Source organism: Gadus morhua, chromosome 14, assembly GCF_902167405.1.
Source record: "Gadus morhua chromosome 14, gadMor3.0, whole genome shotgun sequence".
Classification (NCBI taxonomy): domain Eukaryota; kingdom Metazoa; phylum Chordata; class Actinopteri; order Gadiformes; family Gadidae; genus Gadus; species Gadus morhua.
In genome coordinates this window covers 20,682,546-20,709,086 of record NC_044061.1, presented here as the reverse complement: position 1 = coordinate 20,709,086, position 26,541 = coordinate 20,682,546, and the positions used below count along the sequence as shown (strand labels likewise).

General features: G+C 45.8%; 2 protein-coding genes across 4 annotated transcripts; one reads left to right on the top strand and one right to left on the bottom strand.

Annotated features, from left to right (window-relative positions):
• Positions 1 to 1,309: 1,309 nt before the first annotated feature.
• On the bottom strand, positions 1,310 to 9,996 carry leo1 (LEO1 homolog, Paf1/RNA polymerase II complex component). 3 transcript variants are annotated; one of them, XM_030376241.1, is made up of 15 exons: positions 9,978 to 9,996; positions 7,668 to 7,747; positions 7,351 to 7,484; positions 6,796 to 7,262; positions 6,396 to 6,601; positions 6,155 to 6,271; positions 5,885 to 5,979; positions 5,268 to 5,416; positions 5,076 to 5,160; positions 4,588 to 4,682; positions 4,354 to 4,488; positions 3,834 to 3,969; positions 2,869 to 3,061; positions 1,821 to 1,915; positions 1,310 to 1,627 (listed from the first exon to the last, which is right to left on the bottom strand). In XM_030376241.1, the coding sequence occupies exons 2-15, from the start codon at positions 7,723 to 7,725 to the stop codon at positions 1,499 to 1,501; spliced, it is 2,094 nt and encodes a 697-aa protein (XP_030232101.1). In that variant the 5' UTR covers positions 7,726 to 7,747; positions 9,978 to 9,996; the 3' UTR covers positions 1,310 to 1,498. The 3 variants fall into 3 exon arrangements, with proteins under 3 accessions (XP_030232101.1, XP_030232102.1, XP_030232104.1); XM_030376242.1 differs by having other exon boundaries at positions 6,161 to 6,271; XM_030376244.1 differs by having other exon boundaries at positions 6,167 to 6,271.
• tmod2 (tropomodulin 2) lies at positions 8,411 to 24,110 on the top strand. Its single transcript, XM_030376245.1, has 10 exons — positions 8,411 to 8,541; positions 13,058 to 13,287; positions 15,623 to 15,779; positions 19,970 to 20,092; positions 20,413 to 20,484; positions 20,584 to 20,714; positions 20,802 to 20,909; positions 21,532 to 21,675; positions 22,182 to 22,326; positions 23,091 to 24,110. The coding sequence occupies exons 2-10, from the start codon at positions 13,165 to 13,167 to the stop codon at positions 23,120 to 23,122; spliced, it is 1,035 nt and encodes a 344-aa protein (XP_030232105.1). The 5' UTR covers positions 8,411 to 8,541; positions 13,058 to 13,164; the 3' UTR covers positions 23,123 to 24,110.
• Positions 24,111 to 26,541: the final 2,431 nt, after the last annotated feature.

Here is a 26,541-nt window from a genome sequence, read left to right as displayed (position 1 = left end):
CTGGCGCGTGTATTTCTGGTCTTAGCTTAATGACATACTAAATGACTATAGGTATGGAATACCAAGTAGTGTTTTCTACGCAGTACAGTGGAGAGAGCATGATGATGGGACCGTCAAGGTTCAAGGGATCCGTTATACGCCTGCTAAATAATCATGCAGCCATCAACAGCCCTCCTGCTCTGTTGGCTGCTCTCTCTCTCTCTTTTTGTCTCTTTGTCTGTCTCCCCAAGCTTCCTTCTCTGTCATTACAACACCTAGTGGGCAAAGCAACTGCATCAGGGCAATTGGAAGCACCTGGCTGAGCTCCTTCTAAGGGGCTATAATACGTGTTTAAAGGGGTTTGGTGGTTGGTCCAAAGGAGCCATTTACACCTGGCCTCTGTATCTGGATATGGAAACTAAAGTCATAAATGAGGCCTATATAATGTATACACAGAACTCGGAAAGAAGAAGAAATATGAATAACAGCTCAGCTTAGTAAGAAAAATAATCATTGTCCCTGTGTTCCTACTGGGGGAGGACCAAGTTGTTCCAGGAGAAGATGAGCAGTTGTGTGTCTGTACAGTGCTGCCCATTAGAGTGCAGGGTCTCACGGCAGAGACCCCCTGGAGCAAGAAGGGCTTTAATGTGTTCTTGGGCTGATGCATGTAGGAGCCAAAAGCCATTGGTGCTTTGGTAGAAGGATGGTTCTCTTGCTCACTACAAGCCTCTGCCTCAAGCCAAAGCTAAACATAACACATGACCCAAAGAGGAACATGTTAGGCCAGTGAGGCCGTCAAGACCAGTACCGACATAGAACTTGTTTGTGATGCGCGCGAGAGAGGGAGAGACGTGTTTATGCTCACCAAGATTAACGTTTGCAAAGGTCATTAAGAATACACCCACCATCATGAACATAATTGCATGCAAACCTATTTATATATTATATATACATTAATAAATTGTATAACTAGTCGTATTCTTATTTCATAGTATTTTAGACCTGAATAAAAATATATAGATCATAAAACCGCTTTCTTTGTATCTCAAAGTTAGGTGGTCAGGTTATTATTTACAGGACAATTATTGAAGTCTCCCCAAATACCATTCAAGTGTACATTTCCAAACTGGTGCATGTCTCTTTACCAGGATGGTCAAACACTGCCAAATGCATATTCTTTAAATTTTCTTTCTTGCTGGGATATTTACAGAAGAACGACAGGCAAGCATGCTGATTTGGCACAGTGGCACACGTCTGCCACCTAGTGGACGATGTTTTGTGCTCTGATATCCCCACATCGAAAACATTAAAAGAGAAGGTGAAACTGGACATTGGTTCATCTATTCTTTATTAACCACATCGCCAACGTAAAGAACAATGTACAGTAGACACATTCGCACATGAATGCATGTGCACACACACAATTAAAAAATAAACGTATAATACAAAATGTGGCAGTCTGACGCCTCACAGATGAATCACTGTTAATACAGTGGAATGCTTAAAAAAAGAATGCTGCTTATTCGTCGTCATCTTCGTCATCATCTTCGTCGCTGATCACATACTTCTTGGCCTTCTTTGCGGGGGCCTCCTCGTCCTCCTCATCATCCTCATCCTCTGCCTTCCTCTTCGTCGAAGCCTCGCCCTCCTGAAAGAAGCGCATTTTTACCATATTAGTAAATCCAACTTTGTCTAATACAGTTTTAAAAAAAAGTCTAATGAGTATATGCAACGATAAATAATTAAAATGCAAGCCAAGGGCCTTGATGTGTGCATCCTACAAAAAAAAGAACATCTTGAACACATCGGGAGGGGGAGGTGGGGAGGGGGGGGACACGCACCTCGTCACTGTCCAGTTTCTTGGCCTTCATCAGCCTCTGGGCCTTGTCATCGTCCGAGCCTTCTTCGCTGGAAGAGTAGATCCTCGCTCGCTCCTCTGGAAGGGGAGACAATCGAGTGAGTGATCGAGTGATCGAGTGAGTGAGTGATCCAGTGAGTGAGTGAGTGATCGAGTGATCGAGTGATCCAGTGAGTGAGTGAGTGATCGAGTGATCGAGTGAGGGAGAAAGCAGGGAGAAAGCAGGGAGAAAGCAGGGAGAACCCTAGGACCCTTCGTCCATCGCCCAGTAGTCATCATCCTCATCCTAGTTTAGTTTAGTTTCTCCAGGCCGGAATTATTCCTCTCCCGAGGGAGGCGCCTGTCTGACTCGTCATAATCGCCAAACAAATTTCTCCTGCCGGGGATTAATAAAAGTTTTATCTAATCTTAAACGCCCTCTTCAGACAGAGCCGTTCTGGGCCTCCTCCCGCGTCTGCTGCGGTCTTCCTGGTCTCCTCTCAGAGGGCAGCTCCGGTTTTCTCTCAAGCCTGATCGAGCCAGCGCTGCGCTCAATGAGGCCCGAACCAACTCGGCCTATTTGTTCGCAGCGCACTAGGGCTGAACCATTTGGGGAGATAATCGAATTGTGATTATTTAGACTAATAACGCGATTGCGATTTAGCCTGCGATTTTTCTTTTTGAAGTTCCTTATGTTCTGTATTATTATTAAAAAATAATAATAATCGCAGCCTGTGCGATTCACATATCACGTTCTTTTGCATGCCGCTGTCGGTTTGATTTCGATTAACCGTTCCGCCCTACACACCACGCAGCGCTACGTCCTCCTACGTCACTCACACTACGTCCTCCTACGTCACTCACTACGCAGCGCTACGTCCTCCTACGTCCTCCTACGTCACTCACACTACGCAGCGCTACGTCCTCCTACGTCACTCACACTACGCAGCGCTACGTCCTCCTACGTCACTCACACTACGCAGCGCTACGTCCTCCTACGTCACTCACACTACGCAGCGCTACGTCCTCCTACGTCCTCCTACGCCACCCACCTCGCAGGGCTCCGCCGCCCTTGTACTTGCTCTTGATGGCGGCCAGGCTCACGGCCTCCTCGCCGTCGTCGTCGTCGTCGTAGCGGTCGGGCTCAAGGTAGCTGCTGCTCAGCCCGCGCTGGTGCTGCTTCTCCCGCATGCGGCGCTGCTGGGACTCGCGGCGGATGGAGGCGCGCAGACGCTCCTCCTCTTTCTGCGCCCGCCCAACCGAGACAGCAGGCGTTAATGCACATATGTATACATGTGTATCAGTAGGTATACTATACATTATGTACTGTTTATACTTCAGCTTTCGAAAATATGTTTGGTGCTTCCAAGTGGACAACTTTAATAAGATATAATTATTTTCAGGTAATAATTGCATTAATTGGATGTTTAATTTAACTAAAGGATACAGGTTTCTAATAGTTGTATGATTTAAAGAAAGGTGGTGGGATTAAACAAGTGTATGCTTCTTCCCACTCCTTTTCAAATGTGTAGACGAGCGAGGGAAAAAGATTCTTGTTTTTGTTTCTGCCAATGTGTTTCTGGCATATTTTAAAAAAATTACAATCAATCAGTGAGCACAGCCGCCTTCTTTTTCGACGCTGCACGGTGTGTGTGATTGACCACGAGCAGCCCCTATGGGCTTGGGTTGTGTCAGTTATAGCGTTCACAGTTCCAAAAGAGTTCTGGTGATGTGGCGTTTTTCAGATATTATTGTTTGTAGTCTATAGCTCTAGTAGAGAAGTTATATGATGCAGGTTGTACACGCTATGTTAAAAGTTCACACAGGTTGACTTAGATTAAATAGTTTCATTAAAAATAGACGTTTCTCAAAGAAATTGATGACAGCATTTTATCCTTTTTTAACTGAAATGACCCACTGACAAAAATAGGTTGCAGTCACTATGGTCATAATAAATCAATTTTAGAAGCTCCAGTCGTTGCGGGTGGCAGGGTTTGCGTTGACCTATGACCCCTACCTTGATCATCTCGCTGCGCTGGGACTCAGGGTCGCGACCCGCCATGGGCAGGATCCGGATCTTCTGGGTCTTGGAGCAGCGGTCAGCCAGAGAGAGGGTCATCTTCCTGTGGGTGGCGCTGTCTGTGGAGTGGGGCCTGGTAGGAGAGAGAGAGAGACAGGAGTAAAGACACGCATTAAAGTCAAAGCTTTAGTGTCAATTCCAACAAATGTGCAAGACAAATAGAGGAATCCAAATTGCGTTTTTCTCTAACCCAATGTGTATTAAAGCATCAAGTTAGGTCAAACTAAATAAATTAGTAATATTTACAATAAATAAATTCTAAATAGTGCAAAATGGTTCTGACTAGTGCAAAGGTAGGCCAAATAAAACGGTATGCATAAATAAAGTTAAATAAAGTAAATGGTCCGATATGTCTTTCTTTGTTTGCGTTTCCAAAGAGCAAATGTATTCCTGAAACCACGGTAACCGCGTGGCTCCAGGCTCCCAGTGTGGGAGGCGGCGCAGGGGAAGGAGGCACCTGAACGTGAGCTTGGTCTTGAACACCGCTTGCCCCTGCAGCCCGGTGCCCTGCCGGATGAACAGGTGGTTGTGGTCTCCCTGGAGGGGCGCTTTGTAGACGTCAAACACCTCGTTGCCGAGATGCAGGGACATGCTGCGAAAGGGGAACACAAGCCCTGCTGTAAGCACGACGGACCGCGCTCCATTCACCCGCCTCGATAAGCAGCACGCACGCACGCACAAAGTCACTCACCTGCCATCGGACCATTTGACAATGCGAGCGTTGCTCTCTTTAATCTCGTTCCCCTCCTCGTCGCGCTTCACCCTCCACCGAATGGTGTTCTCCACCTGCGGCGGGGGGACAGAGCGACAGAAATGGTTAATGCAAAAATGTTCGAAATTGTTATAGAAAAAATAATAATAACATCCAACTGATATCCAAATCATTTTCTACTTTCAAAAATGTGTGTACAATAATCCTACTATCCCACCCTCCTCGAACCCCTCCAACTCACGGAACCCAGGCGGCCGAGCAATGCTAGTTATCGTCACAGTTACGTGGCCAGTTAGATTGGACAGCGGTATCGCTGGTATTATGTTATTTTCAATTGAGAAAGGCTCCTGCCTGCTAACTGGGAGGGGCCTAATCTGACACATGGCTACATTAAATGGATGTTTTGGGGGTTTTCGAATCGTATTCTCACACGACGCAAGAGTCCTTCCCTCAGGCCCACCGCATACCTTAAGCTTGAGCCTGGTGCGACCCTCTTCATCCAACATCTCCTCGTCCTCAAACTCGTCTTCATAGTACTGTGGATCAAAGGGTCTGCAAGAGAAAAGGCGACAGGGCCGCTGCAGTGACATTGTCTAACAGCAAAGCAAGCAAAGAGGGTTCAACGACTTTCTACTTTCTTGCCAAAAATCGATTCTGACCTGGGCTCCACAGACAGGAAGTTGGGCAGCTTGACGAAGTAGAGGTCTGAGCCCAGGTCTGTGCTGACTTTGGGGATCTCCACCTCGATGCGGGTCTCCGGGACGGTCTCTTCCTCGTGGCGGTCGCCCTCCATCCCCTCCTCGTTGTCCTGGGACACACAGAAGAGAACAAAGACGGATGAAAAACTGAAAACTGGCCCGACAGCCGACGGAGTCAACCGGAATCATCCATTCAGGCGTTTTTACACTGCCGATCCGGTACGGTCGCGGATTGGTACACCCTGCCAGTTCACTCTCTTGCCTGTGTAAAACTGAGGGGGGTATAATACACCTTCGTCACGGAGCCGGCTTACTTGGTTCATTAGAGTAGGCCGCGAAGCCGCCTAATCGCATGTACATGAAAATGAACCCCCCATATATGTAGGGTCTGAGAGGGTAAATTGGGGTGCGAAATCCAGCCGGTGTATTGTATAGCTCGGTCAGTGTAAACGAGTGGACCGTGCCGTGAAAAAGGCAGGCATAAGACGGGCATATTTGTTTAAAAACGTTTAGTGAGGAAAGAGTCCTTCAAATACATGACACATGGTCCTGTTCTTGAAGAAGGGAAATCACAGTACCATGGGCTGGCCTGGAGTCGGAGGCTTCTCTGCGTCGCTGTCTGAGGAGATGTCATCCGCCTCCCCGAACAGGTCGTCTGCTGCAGGCTTCTTAGCTGGAGAAGGAGGGTGAACGAGACAATGTTGACCGAATATTTAGGTTGTAAAAAAATATGAGTGATACGACCAGAACGAAAATATATTCATTGCGGAAACAACCAGTTTCAAGTTGGATAGATTGATAATTTGATGCATATTGATATAGATAGATAGATGGATATACACACTGACTTTTACTTTTACTTTTTCTTGCACCAACATCACTGTCTGAATCTGAATCGGAGGCCGGCTTTTTCTTGGCTTTCTGTCTGAGGAAGTCATCTTCGCTATCACTGCCCTTTGCTGATTCTGGGGGAACAAATCAAAAGAAATTATGTATAATGTGTAAAAAACTTGCATAAATAAGTATAATATAGTAGCTAATTCAGTATCAACAACATTACATGGACATCGTCAACATGTCAGAATATACCTGACTTCCTGTGTCTGGGTGCCTCATCGTCAGAGTTCTCCCGCTCTTCATCAGAACGTGGGCGTTTCTCCTCCTCATCCTCTGATTGATCACTTTTTGCCCCGCCTTCCCACTTCTCGTCATCCGAATGGTTCTCTCTGCCGGAACCTTCCACGGAATGAGGGGTGCCAGGCCCTGATTGGGGCGTTCCTGGATCACTGTGAATGCTAGAATGACAAAGAGATTCGAAAATAACGTTAAACTTTGAGCTATAAATGCTATAAATTTGAGATGAAATGGCAGTCAACCACTGGTTGTTTGGTTATTGTGCGTTACTAATCAAATGACCATACTGTGGAATGTCTGTCTGTCCCCTCACAGAATCCACATGTCTAGAAACTATGGCAGCAATTGGACCTACCTCCTATCAGAGTGGGCACTCCCCCTTCCTGACCGCGGACTCCCTGAGCGGGGGGTCACTGAGCGGGGAGACCCTGAACGAGCACTCCCTGCCCCGGACACTGCGCTACCAGCAGGACTTCCTGGGGGGCTCCCAGCAGGACTCCCAGCGGGACTGCCAGGGGCACTTCCAGCCGGACTCCCAGCCGGACTCCCAGCGGCACTTCCAGCGGCACTTCCGGCAGGACTCCCGGCAGGACTCCCGGCAGGACTCCCGGCATCTGATCGATGCCCAGCATCTTCGTCATCATCCTCTTCGTCCCGGTGGCCAACGTCCGAGCCGCTGTGCCTTTCAGCATCAGAATGCTCGTTGTCCTCCGCGCCGGAGTGCATCGAGGCGTCGGAACGGTTCCCCGAGTGCTCCGACGGGTTGCCACTGCCACTGTGTACGCTGGGTCGCTCGTCTTCACTGTCATCTCCAAAGAGCTCCTAGCATGGCAGAAGATTTGTTAAGGCAAAGGCGATGTTGTATCCACGGATGGGGTTGTAAAAACCAAAACAAGTGCACGTTACCAACCTGGTTCATATTAGCTTTCCCCCCTTCTTCTTCGTCTGGCCGTCCCCTGTCACTATCGCTGCCGCTGCCAGAGGCGTTGCTGGCGGACCGAGGTCTTTCGTTGTCAGAGTCCGAACCGGAGCCCGACCCAGACTCTTTAAGACGCAACAGTAAACGATTAGAGACCATTCGCATAACGTTGCCACAAAATAGGAAACTCTACGGCACACGGACAAAATGTTGTCGGCGCAGGGGAAATGTTGGCCATTTCGTATGCACAATCAGTCATGTGCATGAAAAATTCCAAATCATACGTTAATATTTGAAAAATGTATTACCTCGTTGTTCATTGTCACTATCTCCATCACTCCCGAATAATTCGTCCATGTCCGCCATTTCTCCCAATAGAAAGAAATCGCTGTAAACCGGAAGCAGAAAGACTTATTTACAAGTTTTGTTTCCTAGTTCAAGCATCTGTGTAATAATGTTTTCAGCCACAGGGGGGCAACACCATTCAAACTACCGTATTCATTTTGCCAAATTCAATAATCTTTGCTATTTTTAAAATAACCAGCAAACAAAAAGGAAAATATTGGACCTGAAGAGCCTCATAAAAACTCAATATACACACAGGCAGCTGAATACAATCAAGTCCGAAATGTTATAAATACAAAACATTATGATACAATTTGTTGACCTATGAAAACTTACGATTTCCACCGTTTAAATAATTTACCTAATTACTTAAATCTAGCCATATATCGAGGCATAAAATCAAAACTACTGGCATACATAAAATCCTACATTTAAAAAATTCAACTTTGTTGGCCCACCAATTCATTTACGGAAGGGGTCAATAAGCCTCATAAATATCTTATCGTTTAATGATTATCGAAAGCAAATTATAAAATTAAAGTTCATGAGAAGTGAGAAAATAAATCGAAATATGTGCCCAGATCAGGCTCTGCCCAGAACGAATTGGTCGTGCCAAAAGCCCCTCCCAGAGACCAGAGACTTCAGCCTATTGGTCATTCAACCAAAAGAGGCGGGACAACTTTTAATATCTAACGATTGGTTAACTTCACCGTCATTCAGCGAAAAACGGTGGTTCTGTCTTCCTGTGTTACCGCCCTTGGTATGAGTGAGAAAGTAAGCGTTCATTGGTGAGATTGGGATTATTTGGCACTATTTGTCGGCTCCCATTATCTATAGGTAAGCAAATAAGTTATCTTGGTTTTTGGTTATTTTTTTATTTCCGCAATTATTGCTATTTACATCACGCTACTTTGTCAATAAACTAGCAAGCTGTCACTTGCAGACACTTGCGCTTTCTAGCTAGTTGGCGGAGCTAAACTGCTAACGATAACCTCGAATTGAGTCCCTGGGAACACTGGGATACATCAGTGTATTTCACATCAATCGATGGGACTACGAATAGCATGTGAATCCCCTCGAACCGCCGTAAGATAACACCTCTAGCCAAACCAAGCTAAGATATTTCTCAGTGTGTGATGAAGGTATAGTTAAGGTTGGCTCAATCCTGCAGACATCGGAGCTGGTCTATGGGCTAAAATTAAATTAATGTAAGTAGTTTCCCCAATCCCCATCTTGTTATACTAGATCCATGTTACAAGTCAAAAATCACACTAGGAAGACTAATGTGTTTTTCTCCGACCCCTTGCGTGTGCATGCGTCCCCACCCAAACATATGTAATTGTCCATGTGTACAGATGTTTATCTATATTTCGATTAGTAACGTTACTTACTTTTTGAAGCGTATTAACACGATAAGTCTGAATATTAATGTTTCAGACCATGTCCTTATTACTCTTGTTTGTTCGTTTTGGCTTTAGTTGAATGATATTGACTAACTTACGTCTTCAGCTACAATGAGGTGGACATTCTTACAGGGTTAGGGTTTCTGTGATATTCTCTTAACTCATCGTCATTTGGGCATTGTTCATGTGTACTAGTGACTCAACAAGGTTCTTGTGAATTACAGTGTGTGGAAATCGGTAACGTTACGTTAACGATAAGGATAGTTTACACAGCAGTGCGCAATAGTGAATGAAGGGTGTGGTCCGTGGCTCAAAGAATAGAATGTGGCCACGATTGTTTAGGGACGGGTGATTTTCTTTTTTCCCCCCCTTGGCCAACAGCCAGGTATCCTATGCTACTCTTGAACTGCATGATATTATCTATGTATTTGCTGACTGGACATATGTGCAGAGATCATTGTTTGAGTGTCAACTATGCCATGCTGGTGTACAGTGTCACTGTACACAACAGGTTCCACTGACATATGTTGCTGCGTTTTGCTCTCATGTAACAAGAACCAACAATGTCGGTGATAATGACGTCTTTGCAGCAGTTTATATCGTTAGTAGTCCAGGGAGGTGCGAGTGACCTACTGCACACCAACCGCTGAGTTTCGACCGAGAACTGCGACCGCATTACTCATTGTAGAAGGGGTTCTGAGGAAGGGTTTGGAGAAGGATGCCAAAAATAACATTAAGGAGCTGTTTGTTTGTTTGAAAAAACACACTGCGCCTCGTCTTACCTCATCTGACCATTCCTCCCGCTTGTAACCACGGAGAGTAGGCTACGACATAGAATAAGAAAGTTAAAGTTAGGGTAACTATACTTACATTTACTATTGGTGGATCCAAAATATCCCAACTAGACATGTCAATGCAAGGAAGATGGCATATCCACGATGTTATAATCAGGAATGTACATCATGGAGTAAAAATAGTGTTATTTCTGCATGTGACAATGGCTTTGTGGTTTTGTATTGCATTAGAGTTGTTTGTGCGCTGCATAGAGCTGAATCCCCCACTAATAGTGTTGATGCCTTCCTCCATCTGTTTCCAATCACCGTCTTGCCTGCAGTCTTTCCCAAGTCACCTCTGGAGAGGAGGGTAGGAGGGGAGTTCAGAGAGGAGAGGAGGGGAGTAGAGTAGTGACGAGACAAGAGGGGCGCGCTGGACATGCGATGGAAGGTGAATTAAAAGTCCAACTATGAATTGGACTTTTGCCTTGTTTATCTTAATAAGATTTAAGTGAAGGGACTCATCGTATTCATATTCATCGTCACTGGTGTAGACTTATGTTTTACGTTTTATATTCAACACAAAATCTGTATGGCTAGGCAAGCCACCTCATGTATTATTCATAGATCAGCAAGGGGGGTGGATATGTGATCCATGATATGCTCAATGCCATATGCCAACAACCTGCCGTCACCCACCTTCATGGGCGGACAATGATGCCAGCCCTCGCTGTAGGCCAGCCTCAGTGGGAGTCGGAGGCGAAACACCCGATCTGGCCTAGGATGACCATGCTGCGTTGCAGAGCCATGTCCCGCTTTAATACGATGAGGATGATGGGTCAGCTGAGAGATGAGAGATGGGAGCTAGGGGAACATCAAGGGGAGGAGACTAGGAGGGATGGAGATGGGATGGTGTCCCAATGGGCCACCAAGCTGGGTCACTCTGAATAGATTCCTATCCTGTCGTAACTGTACACGCTCTACTGTTTCCTGTTCCTACCACAGCCTCTCCCATGGCCTCTGAGTAGTACAGCTGTATGATAACACGATTTGGAAATGCAACAATAATTACTGCTACGAGGGAAGTGGGGTTGGTCATGAATTACTCATTGTGACTGTGAAGCCACGATATATTCTTGAAGTGGTTAGTCAATGGGGAGGGAACTCGACCAGTGCAGTGTATAAGTCTACTATGGGTCAGCTGAAGACTGGAAAGAGAGAGAGTCAAGCTACTTAATATTTCTGGCAATCCTTTGGTTGTCCAGAAAGGATTAGGAGAGGAAGGGATTGTGTTGGTGACTTTATCCTTTTACGCGCTTAACTTTATGTGTATTAACTTTTAATCCCCTTATGGACCTTTTTGACCTTTTTGCTGTGACTTTAAATAATAAACAAAGAAGATGTAACACATATAAAAATGCTTACCAGTGTCTGAAATGTCCCAGGTTGAACACGTGCAGTATTTCATGATTTGTGTGACAACGTGCAACCCTCTGGAGTAACTTCAGAGATGTTTAGACGAGTCACTGAGCTACTGTGTTGGATGCTCTCTCGTTCAGCTGAAAAGACTTTGCTACTCTGCTTTTCTATAACAGGAAGCTTCAAGTGTTCTACTCACTAGCTTATTTGAGCGTAGGGATCAATAAGACCTGGCTAATGCATCCTGCTACGGTCTAGTTGTTTTTTTGTTTTTTTCATTACCATCAACATGATTGTCTACTATTACAGCCTGAATAGTGAAGAGTCATCCCTGTCCCATGGAGAAGTTACTTTGTCGAGATGACAGCACACACTAGCCTGTATATATTTAAAAAAAATAGGGTTTCATAAGAGCGTTTAGTTATTTATGTATGCCTGTAGTATAGCATGGCTTTAAGGTTCTTCCTCAGTACCAGACTAGACAAATGGCTGCTGAGATAGTAGTTCTTAAAGGAAGTCATCTCTTGCTAGCCAGTGATGTAAATGTTTTATGTTTAAAGCAATGGCGGGCTAGCACACTCTTGGATGTGTCGGATGATTCCTATTAGTATTTCATCACAACAATCCAGCAAGACCTTCCACAAACTAGAGAAGACCCTCGCATAAACGCATCCCCTCATAAACACAAGGCCCTCATGACCCTAACACCCTACCATCCCATGAACACAAGACCCCAACACAAAATGAATGGATGCTCTATAATCAAATAAATAAATAAATTTATGTCTGTGCTTTGGCATGTCTTCGCAGTGTCAATGGCCTCCATCCAGTCCTCTTTGAATACAGAGCACTTTTGAACTCAACCATCCCGGGGTTTGCTGATTCTTGCGGTGTGCTGTGTGCACAGAGACCTCCAGGAGGATAAGGCTTATTGGTTTCACCATCACGATCATATGCTTTGATGAGTACATCAGCACTGACATTTGAGTCTACCGGTGCCCAGACACCAGCCACCGCTGATGACAGAGCCATGGTCGTCATGGCACCACGCAGCAATAACGTCAATACTGGCACACTGTGGTGAAGAAACGACCCTGTATGACACAGACGGGAGGGGGGAGGGGGGGGGGGGAGAGGTGCACTGCTGCTGCCTGAACAGTACATAACGGACTCGGATAATACCAGGAAAGCCACTGAGCTTGCAGGGAACTCCCTCTGGAAGGACCCAGCTACTGCACTTGATACTGCGCTATTGTGTGTGTGTGTGTGTGTGTGTGTGTGTGTGTGTGTGTGTGTGTGTGTGTGTGTGTGTGTGTGTGTGTGTGTGTGTGTGTGTGTGTGTGTGTGTGTGTGTGTGTGTGTGTGTGTGTGTGTGTGTGTGTGTGTCATCTGAAAGGTGATGAGATCATGTTCCTGCTATGATGTGGCGGAGTCTTCCATTAGTTTATCAATAACCTCCCCTCCCTTCAGGGCAGGTTAATAAGTTTCATATACATGCACAGATCTCATGTGCAGTTTGTGGGGGATCAACATGATGAGTGTGAGTGTTTGTCAGTGTGAGAAAGCTGCTGCTCTCTTGTCGTATGTGTGTGAGACTTCAGTGTTTTGCGATTGGAGCTGAATCAAACCTTGTATTGTTTTTCCTTTTCGGTGGGCTGCAACAGAACGTTGTTTAATTCTAATTGGTTACTTCAAAGTCCAACATCGTGTTTATCTCTCCTGATGTCTCTTCATCACTCTGCTGTGGGTTCTCTCCAGGTTCCGGCTAGCACCTCCACTCTACTCAGCGCTGAGCCTTGAGGAGCTGTTCCCCTTCTGCCGTGCATCAGGAGCGCGTAGCTCGCCGTCCACACAGCCACACAGCCATGGCGTTGTACAAGAAGGACCTGGGCAAATACAAGGACCTCGACGAGGATGAGATCCTCAACAACCTGTCGGCTGAGGAGCTGAAGCAGCTGGAGACGGCCCTGGAAGATATGGATCCAGAGGTAAGGGGCTGGAGCACACTGTAGGGCTGCACCTTGATGACCATAGCGACATGGTAATCGTACTGTCGGGTCATTCAGGACCAACATGATGGTCATACTGTCGGGTCATTAGGATCAACATGATCATCGTACTGTAGGCCTGCGCAGGAGGACCTCTCCGCTGCGACCGCAGTCTGTGTTCTTTTCGTGACCTCTGAGTGCCTTTCCCGAGGCACTCAGACGTTCTCACCAAGGGGCGCAGGTGGCGTTGTTTGTGTGGACGCCTGGAGATCTGTCTGGGCAGCGGATGACTGCGGCGTCCGAGAGAAAGTTTTGCTTTTGGAAACCTATTGTAAACCGCTGGTGTGTGTTTGGATGGTGAATCTCTGTTATGATTCCCAAGCACCTATAGAATATCGCTACGGCGTGTCCCATTTAAAAAAAATCGCTCATTATATTGCTCATGCACAAGGAATGTACTAAAAAAAGTATCACAAAGTTGCCATGGTCCGTAACCATGTCGACAACACGCCCCTTTCTTTCCTTAAACTCTTTATATTTTTTAAGATCTCCAAAGTGTTACCCGCTCAATACCCGCTGAAACAGTGGGTTCACTAGCTCTTTAAACTGGTATTATTAAATACTCGTATTGGTATTCGGTATCGGAGAGTACCAATTGTTAATACCTGTACTTGTTCTGAGAAAAAGTGTCGTTGGTGCACCCCATGTACATCACATAAACACTGCGTTTCAAATTTACTTTTAGGGTTAATACACCTTTAACACACAGTGGAGTCATTCATGCAAAGCAACAGCCAGCACGATTCTTTTATCTAAAATTACAGATGAGAATATTGATTGAATCAAATTCATATAAGAAACAATAATAATTTAGCAATCACTGAGATGTAACGGTTTGTACTTTGATTTTAATGTAACTGCCTAATTGCAGAGGCCTTATGACGTTTTCTATATAAGGAAGCTCATCATACAGCCCTATCATACTGACTGCAATGTCTATCTCAAAAGAGTAATAGTTTAACCTCACTGCCTCACTCAAGACTTGTATAACATCGCCGGGCGATCCAAGCACATCGAGATAAAACAAACCTTTTAAACTACACAACAATAATTTGGCAATTAAACGTGTTGGGACAGCGTACGCTCAGACTGTACAGCCACACGGCGTATCATTAGAGCCGTCCATGACAACACACCCAGGGACTGCAGGCCTCGGGGGGGCGGGGGGGCGGGGGGGGGGGGCGGGGGAGAGGCACCCTATCGCAGACGACGTGGGATCATAGACATGTGGATGAATAAAGAAAGGAAGGACAAAAGAGTGTTGTTGAAGATTGACTCATAGTCTGTCCTGTTCACAGGGTGAGTGCTGATATAAGCAACGTGTTGTTTGTTTGTGAATGGAACAGGGTGGTTGGTCATCCTGTTCCATTCCAACAGCCAAAGTGAGACAACATGCCTTATTTTGGTCTCTCTCAATTGTACCCCCTGGCATAGAACTCATTCCTTGCTTTATAAAACACACTGCGCATTGTATAAACGTTATAGGCAGAAGGTTGTCTTGTCTTAAAATGTCTGTTATTCAGTGTTCCAGCAGAGCACGTTTTATGTTTTTTATTTACAGAATATAAGTTCTAATTTTTACACCTGTACAGGTTATGTTATCTCTGAAGCAACCTATATTCATATACCACAGTGCAGGTAAACATGGTCTTGTAGCCCACCGACTGCTATCTAGATGAATGTTGAATGCATACAAGATGGGTTGTTATAGGTCTGTGAACGCAGTTTACCACTATGGATGATTGTGGGTTGAGAAACCTTATGTTACATCAGCCATGTCCTAAACATGTACAGGAACGATTGGGATTGGTGGCTAGGACAAAGATGCATGATTGTGATTGGTTTATACTGATTGATTCGCTGACTACAGCTGTAAAAAAACATCGACCTTGGTGCGAACACAACTAATGTTGCTGTCTCGCATCAAGTGTACCGTCTCATTTAGCACCATCATATGTAATTATTTTGATTTATTAAGATCCCAACCATCAATTTGGTGTTCAATGTATAAAGACCCTTGGCCTTCATGTCGGCGCACTTAATGTATGCACTTATTGTATGTCGTATTTAGTTAGTACTTAGTTATGTAGCATCTTATCTTATCTTTGTTGTATATGGGGAACCTGCACTTGGTTCTATGAACATCGTCATTGTACTGAGTGCAATATATTGTTTCACTTTCTTATGACAAATGTACTTATGGTAAGTCACTTTGGATGAAAGCGTCTGCAAAATGCCCTGAATGTAATGTTTGCAATGAACTACTGTGCTTCAGAACGCACTGCTGCCAGCCAGCATGCGGCAAAAGGACCAGACCGGGAAGAAGGCCACGGGGAACTTTGACCGCGACGGGCTCCTTACCTACCTGGAGAAGGAGGCCATGGAGTACAAGGACCGGGACGACGTGGTGCCCTTCACCGGCGAGAGGAAAGGTGTGTGTGTGTGTGTGTGTGTGTGTGTGTGTGTGTGTGTGTGTGTGTGTGTGTGTGTGTGTGTGTGTGTGTGTGTGTGTGTGTGTGTGTGTGTGTGTGTGTGTGTGTGTGTGTGTGTGTGTGTGTGTGTGTGTCTTGCTTATGTGTTCTTCTTAAATCATTGGCTACTTGGTGTGTGTGTGCCTATTTACTGTTGCGTGTCTGTGTGTGAGAGAATACCTTCAGCATGCCTCAGGGCTATCCAATTGCTTTCATTTCAGCCTTTGACCTACTCGCAACAGACTTGTCTCCAATGCTTTGCTGTGTGTTGCTCGCCAAGACCTGCAATCCAAGGAGAACCGGGTTGTTCATCCAGGGAACAGGAGTGTAGGAGAGACAGCAAAGCAAGGGACATCATGGTCCCAAAATCCTTGTCAACATAGTGGTGCTGGCGTGGGAACCTGTGTTTTACCACTCTGGGAGCAGGGCTGACCCCTGCTCCAGATCTTCTTATCTGTTTACCAAGGATCCTCAGCGGCCCAGTAGCAGCCCAGCATCCTCCCGGCAGATTAAGGCTTACCATTTACAGAGAGACCCAACGCATTTGAATAGCAGCTCAAAGGCAGTCGATCATGAGAGCCGCATGGAAATTTCGATTTTACGTACCCAAATCCCATGTAGACACCTGGTTGGCGGAAACACTTTTGTTGTTTTCCGGTTCCCTACCTTTGCACACGAGGACGCAGGCTGTATGGACCCTGGAAGTCTCTGAGTGCGTCCTTGTGGATGAATTTCGGGAGACTCAATCTAAACGGACTGAACATTTAGGACCGCACCTAATTAGCCGCTATGGTTCTGTTAATGATTTGCTTGCAGCAGGAAGGTCCTTCAATAGGGTGCGTGCGACATGTGTCATGCATTTCCATGCAGATTAGTTTAGTGCTGTTCTGACTGTACTAAGTTGTTGGACTCTATTCAGCCTGACTTCAGTGGTCCAGTGAAAGGGCAGGAGTGAGTGACTGTGTGTGTGTGTGTGTGTGTGTGTCGTAGCCCTAAATGAATGTGCTTTCCCTGAGGAATGTGGTGGATTCTTTCTTCCTCCTCTTGTTTCGCTTACCTCCTGCTGATGATGAGTTATGTGTCAGGAGAAACACACACACTCTTGTAGAGATTACAGCCGTGCAGATATTGCATGTTTGTTGGGTGGTTGTTGAGGCCAAACTGTAAAGAATCAAAGTTTCCAGTGAAGCGTCCATAAATGGGAAATAGAAAAGATTTGTTTTCTTTTAAGTCCAATTAGGACTGAACAGTCATTTCTTACTTGCATACAGTTATACGCTGAAGACATAACATAAAGGAACTAGCTACTAAATGATCTCTTTATACACCTTCACTATACGTGCAAATGTATTTGTGTGTTGTCAAACCTCCACACAAGTTTGTGTTCTTGACGGCAGATGCCCATTGAAATGAAGTGGCTGTAGTTTAATTATCCGGAGACACGCTATATTGACAGGTGGTTTCTGGTTAAGTCACTTTGGATTCCCCAACAACGAGTCGTCGTCTCCTGCAGCCCATACCTGTTTGGTCACATGTCACCAAGCCCTTTCTGTCTGGTTTCCACTGGCAGAGGTGAAGGTAATGCTGTGGTTGCTGAGCTCAGAGGAACCTGTCCAATACAACCCAGAGTTAAGTTCCAGTATACTTGCAGTTCAAACAAGGCCGATAAGACTGTCATGTTTCTTTAGCAAACAGGAGCGGGTGTGACTGCTGCCCCTATAATCACATACACACGCGCACACAGCCCCATCCACCCACCCACCCTTGGGTGAACTTGAGAGACGGTATTTGATCGATTCACACACAAACTCATTTCTCAGTCGCCTTGGCTTTCTTTTTTGTCGGGCTTTCCTTGAGACTTTGAACAGGGTGGGAAACATAGACTCTTCTCACTTGGTTTAAGGGTACGTTCTATTATTTTTTTTTTACTTCTGACACTGCTGAGGGCAGCCATGACGGATCGCATTGTTGTTGTTCTACAAGCCACTCTCCTCTGAAAATAATGTAGCCCACTCCTTTAATGTTGTCCATAATTTACCCCGTGCCCTATTCTGGGGGCACCCCTAGACGACTACACCCAGTGGTCTTGGTCTTCTGGGGATTCTTCTTCCTTGCTGCTGGGGCGATGAATGTCCGTCCGGAGCGGCCCCGGATACGGCCTGATCACTGTATTTACTGTCTAATGGCTTCAGGAAATGCCAGGGCCGCCCCCCGGAGACTAGCATGATTAGTCTGAGAGGGAGGGAGAGGGAGGGAGAGACAGACTGAGAGAGAGGGGGAGACAGACGGAGAGCGAGGGGGAGACAGACGGAGAGCGAGGGGGAGACAGACGGAGAGCGAGGGGGAGACAGACAGGGAGATGGAGAGGGAGGGGGAGACATACGGAGACAGAGAGAGAAGGAGAGAGAGAGGGGGAGACAGAGAGAGAGAGAGCGAGAGTTTGCTTATGCTTGCTTTATCAGCCCAAGCGCTGGTGGCCCCACCAGATACGTTTAGTTTCCAGCCATTGTCCCGTGACTTCCTTCACTCCTGCTTTCTCTGTCTTCGTTCCAAGAGGTACCAAGAGGTTACCATGGTGATGCCATGGTTGTTGGGGGGGGGGGGGGGGGGGGGGGGTCATGGCTTGTGCGTGTAGCTCGGCATGGTCGGCCGGGGGTCATGGCTTGTGCGTGTAGCTCGGCATGGTCGGCCGGGCCAGTCCTCCGGGACTGTTAAAAAGCTCTCCAGCTGGGTGAGATGTTGTTAAGGCCCAGCTGGAAAGTCGGAAGCCAGCAAACTCAAAACGGATAAGAGTCATTGTAGCCCTCATTTGTTTCCATGTGCTCCACCAATAGATGTGCTGGGGTGAAATGAGGAATAAGCATGTTAAAATGGTCCATTGTTGGATGTTCCCTGTATATATTCTGACTGGTGAAGTGAATGTTTGGCTACTATCCAATGGAAGGCACAATGATAAATCCCTTCATGTAAACCACGATGAGACCCAACACACAATGGATAAAAAGCTTTCATCCATTGGCTATGCAAAATGGCATTAAACAAACTAAGAGACTGGTTATCGACCGACGGGAGGAGTTGATGGATACGTTCCCCTCCATTCTGAACCGTGTTGACGACAGCTGTAAGATGGCTAAGCTCCTTACCAGGGGCCTTTCTCCGTGACTGCCCTGAGCTCCGACTAACATGGGGGCATGGGCTCTAAAGTACCTGTCCTGACCTTGACTTAATGTGACCTTTAGCGACTGTATCTCCTGACGTCCAGGGTTTTCCCCGTCTCACACAGTAGTGGAAGAACTGCATCTTATCTTACTTCCTTACTGCCTTTAACATGGAGCTGTGGCCAACATTATAGTTAGGGAGTCTTATTGTAGACTTGATATGTGGGATGGGTGGACAAGCAGTTTCACAGCCAAAGCCCTATAATCTGTTAAAGAAAAGCATCACAATTCTATAAATACTATACAACTTGAGACGGGAACAGGAAGTACAGTACAGTGACTCCGAGTTGCGATGGCTCTTAGGACCTGCCGAACAAGGCAAACCAGGGACAAAGTTTTGTTCTCGGCCAGCGTCAAAACGATATCTCCGGTATCAGTTATGGGTTCATTCTGTCCCTGTGCAACATACAGACAAGCGCACACACACATATGCTCACGCGCATAGTCATGTGATCCCATGACCTGGTAACCTCCCTTGAGTGTGGGAATCAAGACACTGCCAAAAAGCTAAGCGAAACCAGCCGACAGATTCTGACACCAAAAATACTGACTGAGGCTGACAGAATCGCCGTTGCGTTTCGTCTATTCACGTTTTTATTTTATTTTTTTTAGATTCCCCCTCGTCGGGGGTGGCAGTAGCTCAGGAGGTAGGGCGGATTGGTTGATAACCGCAAGGTTGCTAGTTCGATCCCATGCTCCTCCTAGCTCGAGTGTCGAGGTGTCCCTGAGCAAGGCACCTAACCCTAAGCGCTCCCGACGAGCTGGCTCACCCTGGATCGCCTTTCATGGCTGACACCGCCGTCGGTGTGTGCAATGTGCATGAATCTGTGAATGTTAGGCAATATTGTAAAGCGCTTTGGATTAAAGCGCAATATAAACGCAGTCACTGCAGTGTACCGGGGTGACTCACGGCCCTCGTTTTGTCCTCCACAGGAAAGGTGTTTGTCCCCAAGCAGAGGCCCATCGAGTCCCTGCAGCAGGAAGTCACGACCCTTGACCCGGAGCTAGAAGAAGCTCTGTCCAGCGCCACGGACACAGAGCTGTGCGACCTCGCAGGTAAACACTAACACTTAAACTTGGACTTGTTCCAATAGCTGGCCCCGTGGGTCTCATACACAAGCACACGCGCTCACACACACGCATGCAAAAGTTCGTTTTTGTAATCAAAGCAGAGCACTGTTCCGGGAGAGAAAGGATCTTTTTATCTGGACAGTGTCGGTCAGGACAGTAAAACACAGGCTTCTTTCTCTTACCTCCAATCCGTTCACCGGTGTAAGAGAGAGAGGGAGAGGGAATCAGTCAGCAGGAGAATGACTTTGCTATTAACAACCGGCGTACGGATTGAGTCATTATTTTTTTTTTCTTCTTTTTTCCAGCAATTTTGGGGGTTCATACGTTGGTCACCAGCACTCAGACGTACGACGGGACCTGCAAGGAAGGCTTCAGTAGTAAGCACAACACACCCCCCCCCCAAAGATCCACTACACTAGAAACAGTCTTCAAACTGTCAGGGTGCCTTAACTGTGTGTGTGTGTTCGTTCTTCTAGATGTCATTAAAGGGGAGAAGATGGTCCCCGTCTTTGACGAGCCCCCCAACCCCACCAACGTGGAGGACACCCTGCAGCGGATAAAGAGCAACGACCCCTCCCTCACGGAGGTCAACCTCAACAACATCAAGGTACACCCTCACACCCTCTCCTTGGTGTCAGTCGTCACTCATCCCACTCCAACTCACTCATTACTTTTGTTCCTTCCCTTCTTCCAGAACGTTCCCATCCCTACTCTGAAAGAGTTCGCCAAAGCCATGGAGCACAACACCCATGTCAAGAAGTTCAGCCTAGCAGCCACACGGAGTAACGACCCCATAGCTGTGGTAAGAGAAAGAGCGTTGGTTTCTTGAGAAGTGACGTCAAACTGGGAGCCGACCTCACCCGCCTCAGAGGCCAGGGTGTAGAAAGTCTGGATTCCTTTCATTTGTGTGTTTCCAGTGTTGGGCGTCGTTAGTTTAAAAAAGGAATTAGTTAGTTATGTTACTTCTCCCAAAAAGTAACTAAATTAGTTACTCAGATACAAATTATTATTACTATTATTAAGTAACTAGTTACTGTGAAAAGTAACTATTGCGTTACTTTAAAGTACATTTTTAAATGCTCAAATGTGTCAAATAATTTGGACCCCACCACCACCCCTCTTTAACAGAACTTGAAATACATGTGCATGTACGTGCATGCACGGAAGCATGGAATCCATGCAACGTTGAAAGATGTTTGAATTAATTGACGTGGAGAGGCACTTTGTCCAGGGCATAATGTGCATTTCACGAATACACTCGTTCCTCTAATTCCTTGGAGGGAAAAAAGTAACGCCGTTAGTAACGCCGCTATTTATAACACCGTTATTCCCATCACTGGTGTTTTCCCACTTTTTGTTCTCTCTCTCTCTCTTTCTCTTTTTCTTTCTCTTTCTCTTTCTCTCTTTCTCCCTCCTGGTGGCAGGCCTTCGGAGAGATGCTACGGGAAAACAAGGCGCTGGTCAGCTTGAACCTGGAGACTAACTTCATCACCGGCGTCGGAGTGCAGGCACTGGTGGACGCGCTGAGAGACAACGACACTCTCACAGAGATCAAGATCGACAACCAGGTAGCTCCTCGGCACTTTAATGCCCGCAGCATTGCATTATTGATCTGTTGTGAGGGCTTCTGCATTGTTCACAAGATGCATGGAAATCACAAACCATCCAAACCCTTAAAAGGCTCTGTTATAGTTCCACGTCGATGAAACGCAATTCCCACGCAGACGCTTCGACTGCTTAGTAATTGCAGAACCAAACACTCACACAGAACCAAAACGGCTTCACTGTTTTGGTTCGGTGTCGGGTTTCAGTGAGTGGACCAATCACGACCCTTGCTGCTAAGTCTCCTAGACACAAGGTTACATTTTCTGTGAGGCGCACGTCAGGCCCTTGCGGTGGACGCAAGGAGGGTCCGCAAGGGAAGTGGAAACATAATCAGCCCTTTAGTGTTGCGATGGTACCTGGGGAGAAGGAGCCGGCTTCGCCAGAGACAAAGCGACCCTTGGCCGACCACGCAGTGAGCCATGTAAGGTGCTCGTCCTCACAGCAGTGTTTTCGCCTTGTGTCCTTCCAGAGGCAGCAGCTGGGCACTACGGTAGAGATGGAGATAGCCAAGATGTTGGAAGAGAACCACAACGTCATCAAGTTTGGCTACCACTTCTGCCAGCAGGGGCCACGGGCCAGAGCTGCCGCGGCCATCACCAAGAACAACGACTTGGGTACGTGACGTAGGGGTCGAGGTGGGCAGTGGTTCATGGTCCATCACTCTGATTGGTCCGCTTACGTCAGCAGTCAATAGCCAGGTTATATTATGGGTTCCAATGTTTCAAACGGTACTGACGGTGTTTTTCCATCTGACTAGTGTTTAATGATCCGTTGCTGTGTTGTTCAATTGTTAGATGGTCGATTTTAAGAGGTCAACAGTGAAGTACCCTTCGGAATATATTATGCATCATAAATGTATATTTTAGACATTCAATGCATATGTTGAGGGCAAAAGAACCTCCAGCCTGACCCCCGCCCCCACCTCTTCTTCTCCTTCCTACTCTAGCCCCTTGTCCTCTCAGAGCTGCCGTAGCACAGGTCTGGTGGTTGGGCATGAGTGTGATCCGGCGTGTTTGCACCGATGCCTTCTGATTCACTCTGTCAGTGTGTTCACAGCGTTCAACAGGAGTGTGCGCACTGCCTTGACTTTAACCACCAGGGTTCTGACACTGTGTGATCTTGAAGCTTAACTCCCGTGCACACTAACCATAGCCCCTTCATGACGGGTGATTGATCCGTCTCGTCGATGCTTGGTTTAATGACCCACGCGGAGATGTGAACGCGACCCAATGGGCCGTGTTCCTTAAAGGAGAAGCATGTGTTTTCGTATACCTCCTCTGGTGGTCTTTCTCCTCTGCTGCTATCTCTGCCATCCATCTCGTTGGGTTTTCATCCCACGTTGTGCTCTTCATTTAAACCAACCTCTCTGCTTGTTCAGTCCGCAGGAGGCGAGTGGAAGGGGACCAGTAGGGGCGGACGGTCTCCCGGCCAATCCTAGCGTCTCATCTCACCATGTGGAATACTTTCAGCCAATTCCCTGGTCTCATCTCACTGTGTGGAATTTTAAGTCTTGTGCCAAACCATGGAGCAAGGCATCGACCAGAACCAACATCTGAGCAGAAGGGAAATAACTGGAATCGCCCTCTCCTGTAAACTTAAGCTCATTCTCATTTTTATTGTTATGTTACCGCTGTAGTTTTTAGTCATTCCATTTTGGTTGCTAATTTGTCCCTTCGTGAGCCTATATCTGTACAGACTCATGTTCGAGTTGTTTTCTCTTGTTCAACCTTATGTTTAGTTTCTTTTTATACTGTACCATGAGCGCGTTGAACTACACGGTCATAATAACCAAGTAAGGGCACGTGTAACTTGTAACCATGATCTAAATTATAATAGTAACTGTACCACCCAATGCTTCCATTGGGGGCGCCATAGATCTTCCACGTTTTGCAGACTTACTTTGTGTTAGCTGAGCTTTTCTACCGCCAACGTCTCTGTGGTTCATATGTGCAAGCAAAGCAGAGGCAGGCCAAGTCAGGCCGGCATGTTGAACTACATACTGGTGACCCTTAGCAAATGGTTTTGACTTGGCTGTGGCAGCTAGCCTGCTCCCAATCCTCATGGTCATCCATTGACAAAATTGTCCATCATCCATGTAACACAGGCCTTGTTCTGTCCAAGGATTGCCCATTGGATGAGTGGTACTGGCTTTGTAGGTAACAAGGTTGATAGCAAGGCGGGTTGTTGCAGTGGATTTGGAAGGGACCTGAATGGCTAATGGACAATAATGGCTAATGGATACACCATTAGGTTTTGAGCTGGTATATGTGACTGTATGTGTTCCTTATATTGCTAAACTGACGCTAATCCTTGACTTCATGTAAACCTACTGTATGATCATGGCAAAATTGGGTTCACAGGGATTAAAGTTATCCGTCGCTACGACGGATTTCCGTCATTTGGAGTTCACAGAGGCCACTTCACATCTCCGATAACGTCGGGACAAATTTACAAACAGGCGTCATTTGGATAAACTAATCGCATATTAAGGATCTAAATAGGTACTTTCTCGCATAAAAAAATATTAAAACTTAAGAAAGTGATGTATTAACAGCACTGAAGCGAGAATTAAAACAGCTTTTAGCAGCTTTACCGCTGCCGCGAAATGCATTCTGGGAAACTTGCATACTGTATTAGCGGTGCAGTCGGTCTGCTGTATACTGCATACTGAATCCCACATTCAGTATGCAGTATACAGTACATACCGCGCAGTATGTAGTCGGCAGTACGGTAGTATGCAGTTTCGAACATGGACATAATACACGCGTGTATTATGTCGTCATACGTCAACGCCGGTAAAATTGTCAAATTATATAGTGAGTATTTAAAAGGTCTACCGTTAAAATTGACTGAAAACACAAGCATTTTAATGTACATCCCGATTATATATTAAATATATTATATACAAATGTATATATATACACACACCATTTTCGCGCCACATCTTACGTCTCTTTGTTGTGTTAGTGTTGAGTGTCAGAGCGAAAGTTAAGCTAGTATGAACTCCCTTATAATGATTGACGGCTCTGATGTATCGGATATTGATAAAACACAAAAAAATAAATGGAGATGGGCATGGCTGACGGAAACGGGGAACGATGGCAAGCCTTTTTTTAGAGAGTAAAATATGAGACAAGCTTTGCAAAAAAAAAATCTTAGAGTCTAATTGAAAAGACAACAAAAAAATTGCAATAGAGGCAAAAGAACAGCTGTTTAAAATCCTCCTCCTGTAAAACAGTATTGGTCGAGCATTTAAACGTGATGGCTGCATTTGGTGCTGACGTCTTATACATTTGTATTTCTTAAGCAGGTGTCAAGTAACCTAACCTGGAACATGTTTCACACACTGCACGTGACTTGGCTGTAGCGCGAATAAAATTTCAGTCAGAAGATTTTTTTTCACTTTAATCCCTGGGTTCAACAACATGATTTGAAATGCATCGGAATTAACATGTTAGCTGTTTTACCACTACTGGAACAAAAAACTTGTTTTGATGCCGCTTGTACAATATTGGTCCTAATTTCTGCCGTATGGCAGTGAATAGTAAATAGCAACACCTTATGACCATCCTGGTCTGAAATCTAAAAGGAATCAAACGGTTAATCCTGGAAGGTGTAACACGTTCTATTCAGAAGAAACATCTACCTGATAGTGCTGTCTTCACCGTCTGTACTCATTTTACTGGCTTCTCTGCTGCTTCACAATGCCAAAGACTAACACATACAGCACTTAATGGAACCATACTGGACCTCTGATAGAACCCGTGTCTGCTTGGTGAGATTCAGTCAGCTGGTAGGGGAAGAATCCTTTTGGGTTGAAAGCAGTTGTATTCTGGATTTGTCGGTTATACCGGATCATTAGCTAGTACACCACCGTCACCCAATTTGTTTGTTTGTTTGTTTGATCTGAACCATCTTTGTACATAGCAAAAATGTTTAAAAGGAGAGTTTAAATTGTGATGCGGCACAACACATTTATATTTGTGAGGTAATTGTCCTACATGAGTTTGAGCCTTGATCACACCTTATGCACACACACACGCACACAGACACACACGCACATTCCCATACACCCACTCGGCAGGATTTGTGCAGTGAAGCGTCACTCTGGATTAACTAACTCACCTGCGACAAGCACAGCAGTCGCCGTAGGTATACTAACGCAGCGGTAACTTGAAACTGGTTATATCATGTAATCGTCTATAATAAGGAACAACACGTTGGCATGAAAACCTCCACTCGATGTGATCACATAATTCCATTGACCAATGTATCTTAATTTGTCTTTGCATTCCTCGAGGCACACGTGGCCCTGGTTGTGTTCAGTGCTTTGTTTTAGGTTTTTTTATCGACTTGTTCTTTCCTCTATGAACTCCATGTTTTTTTGTTTTGTCCGATTTCTTTTTGTTTTATTTTTGTTCTCACATCGCTGTGCTTTGCTGATGGATTAAATGGAATGCCTCTCCCCCCTACATTGTTAATATCCTGTGATCTCATGTGTTACTATTGTATTATGCCATTTCAGATTTAAAACAAATTTCAATAAATCCCTGCTGTTTTATTAATTTTCTTTTGTACCTTTTCAAAAACCCACATCAGACTATACTTGAGTGGAGATGTACCATTGTGAAATATACAGGGACAAGGCACTGTCAAATACTCAAGACTTCCTCAACAATAAATGTTTTTACATATTCTTTGTGACAGACTATTTTCACTCACTACAGTATTCATATTTTGGAAGCATAAAAAAAAAACAATAAGCATGACTTCAGCCTGTTATCGTGACGGTATAACAAGACTATTTTAACAACTAGAAGCTCTGTCTC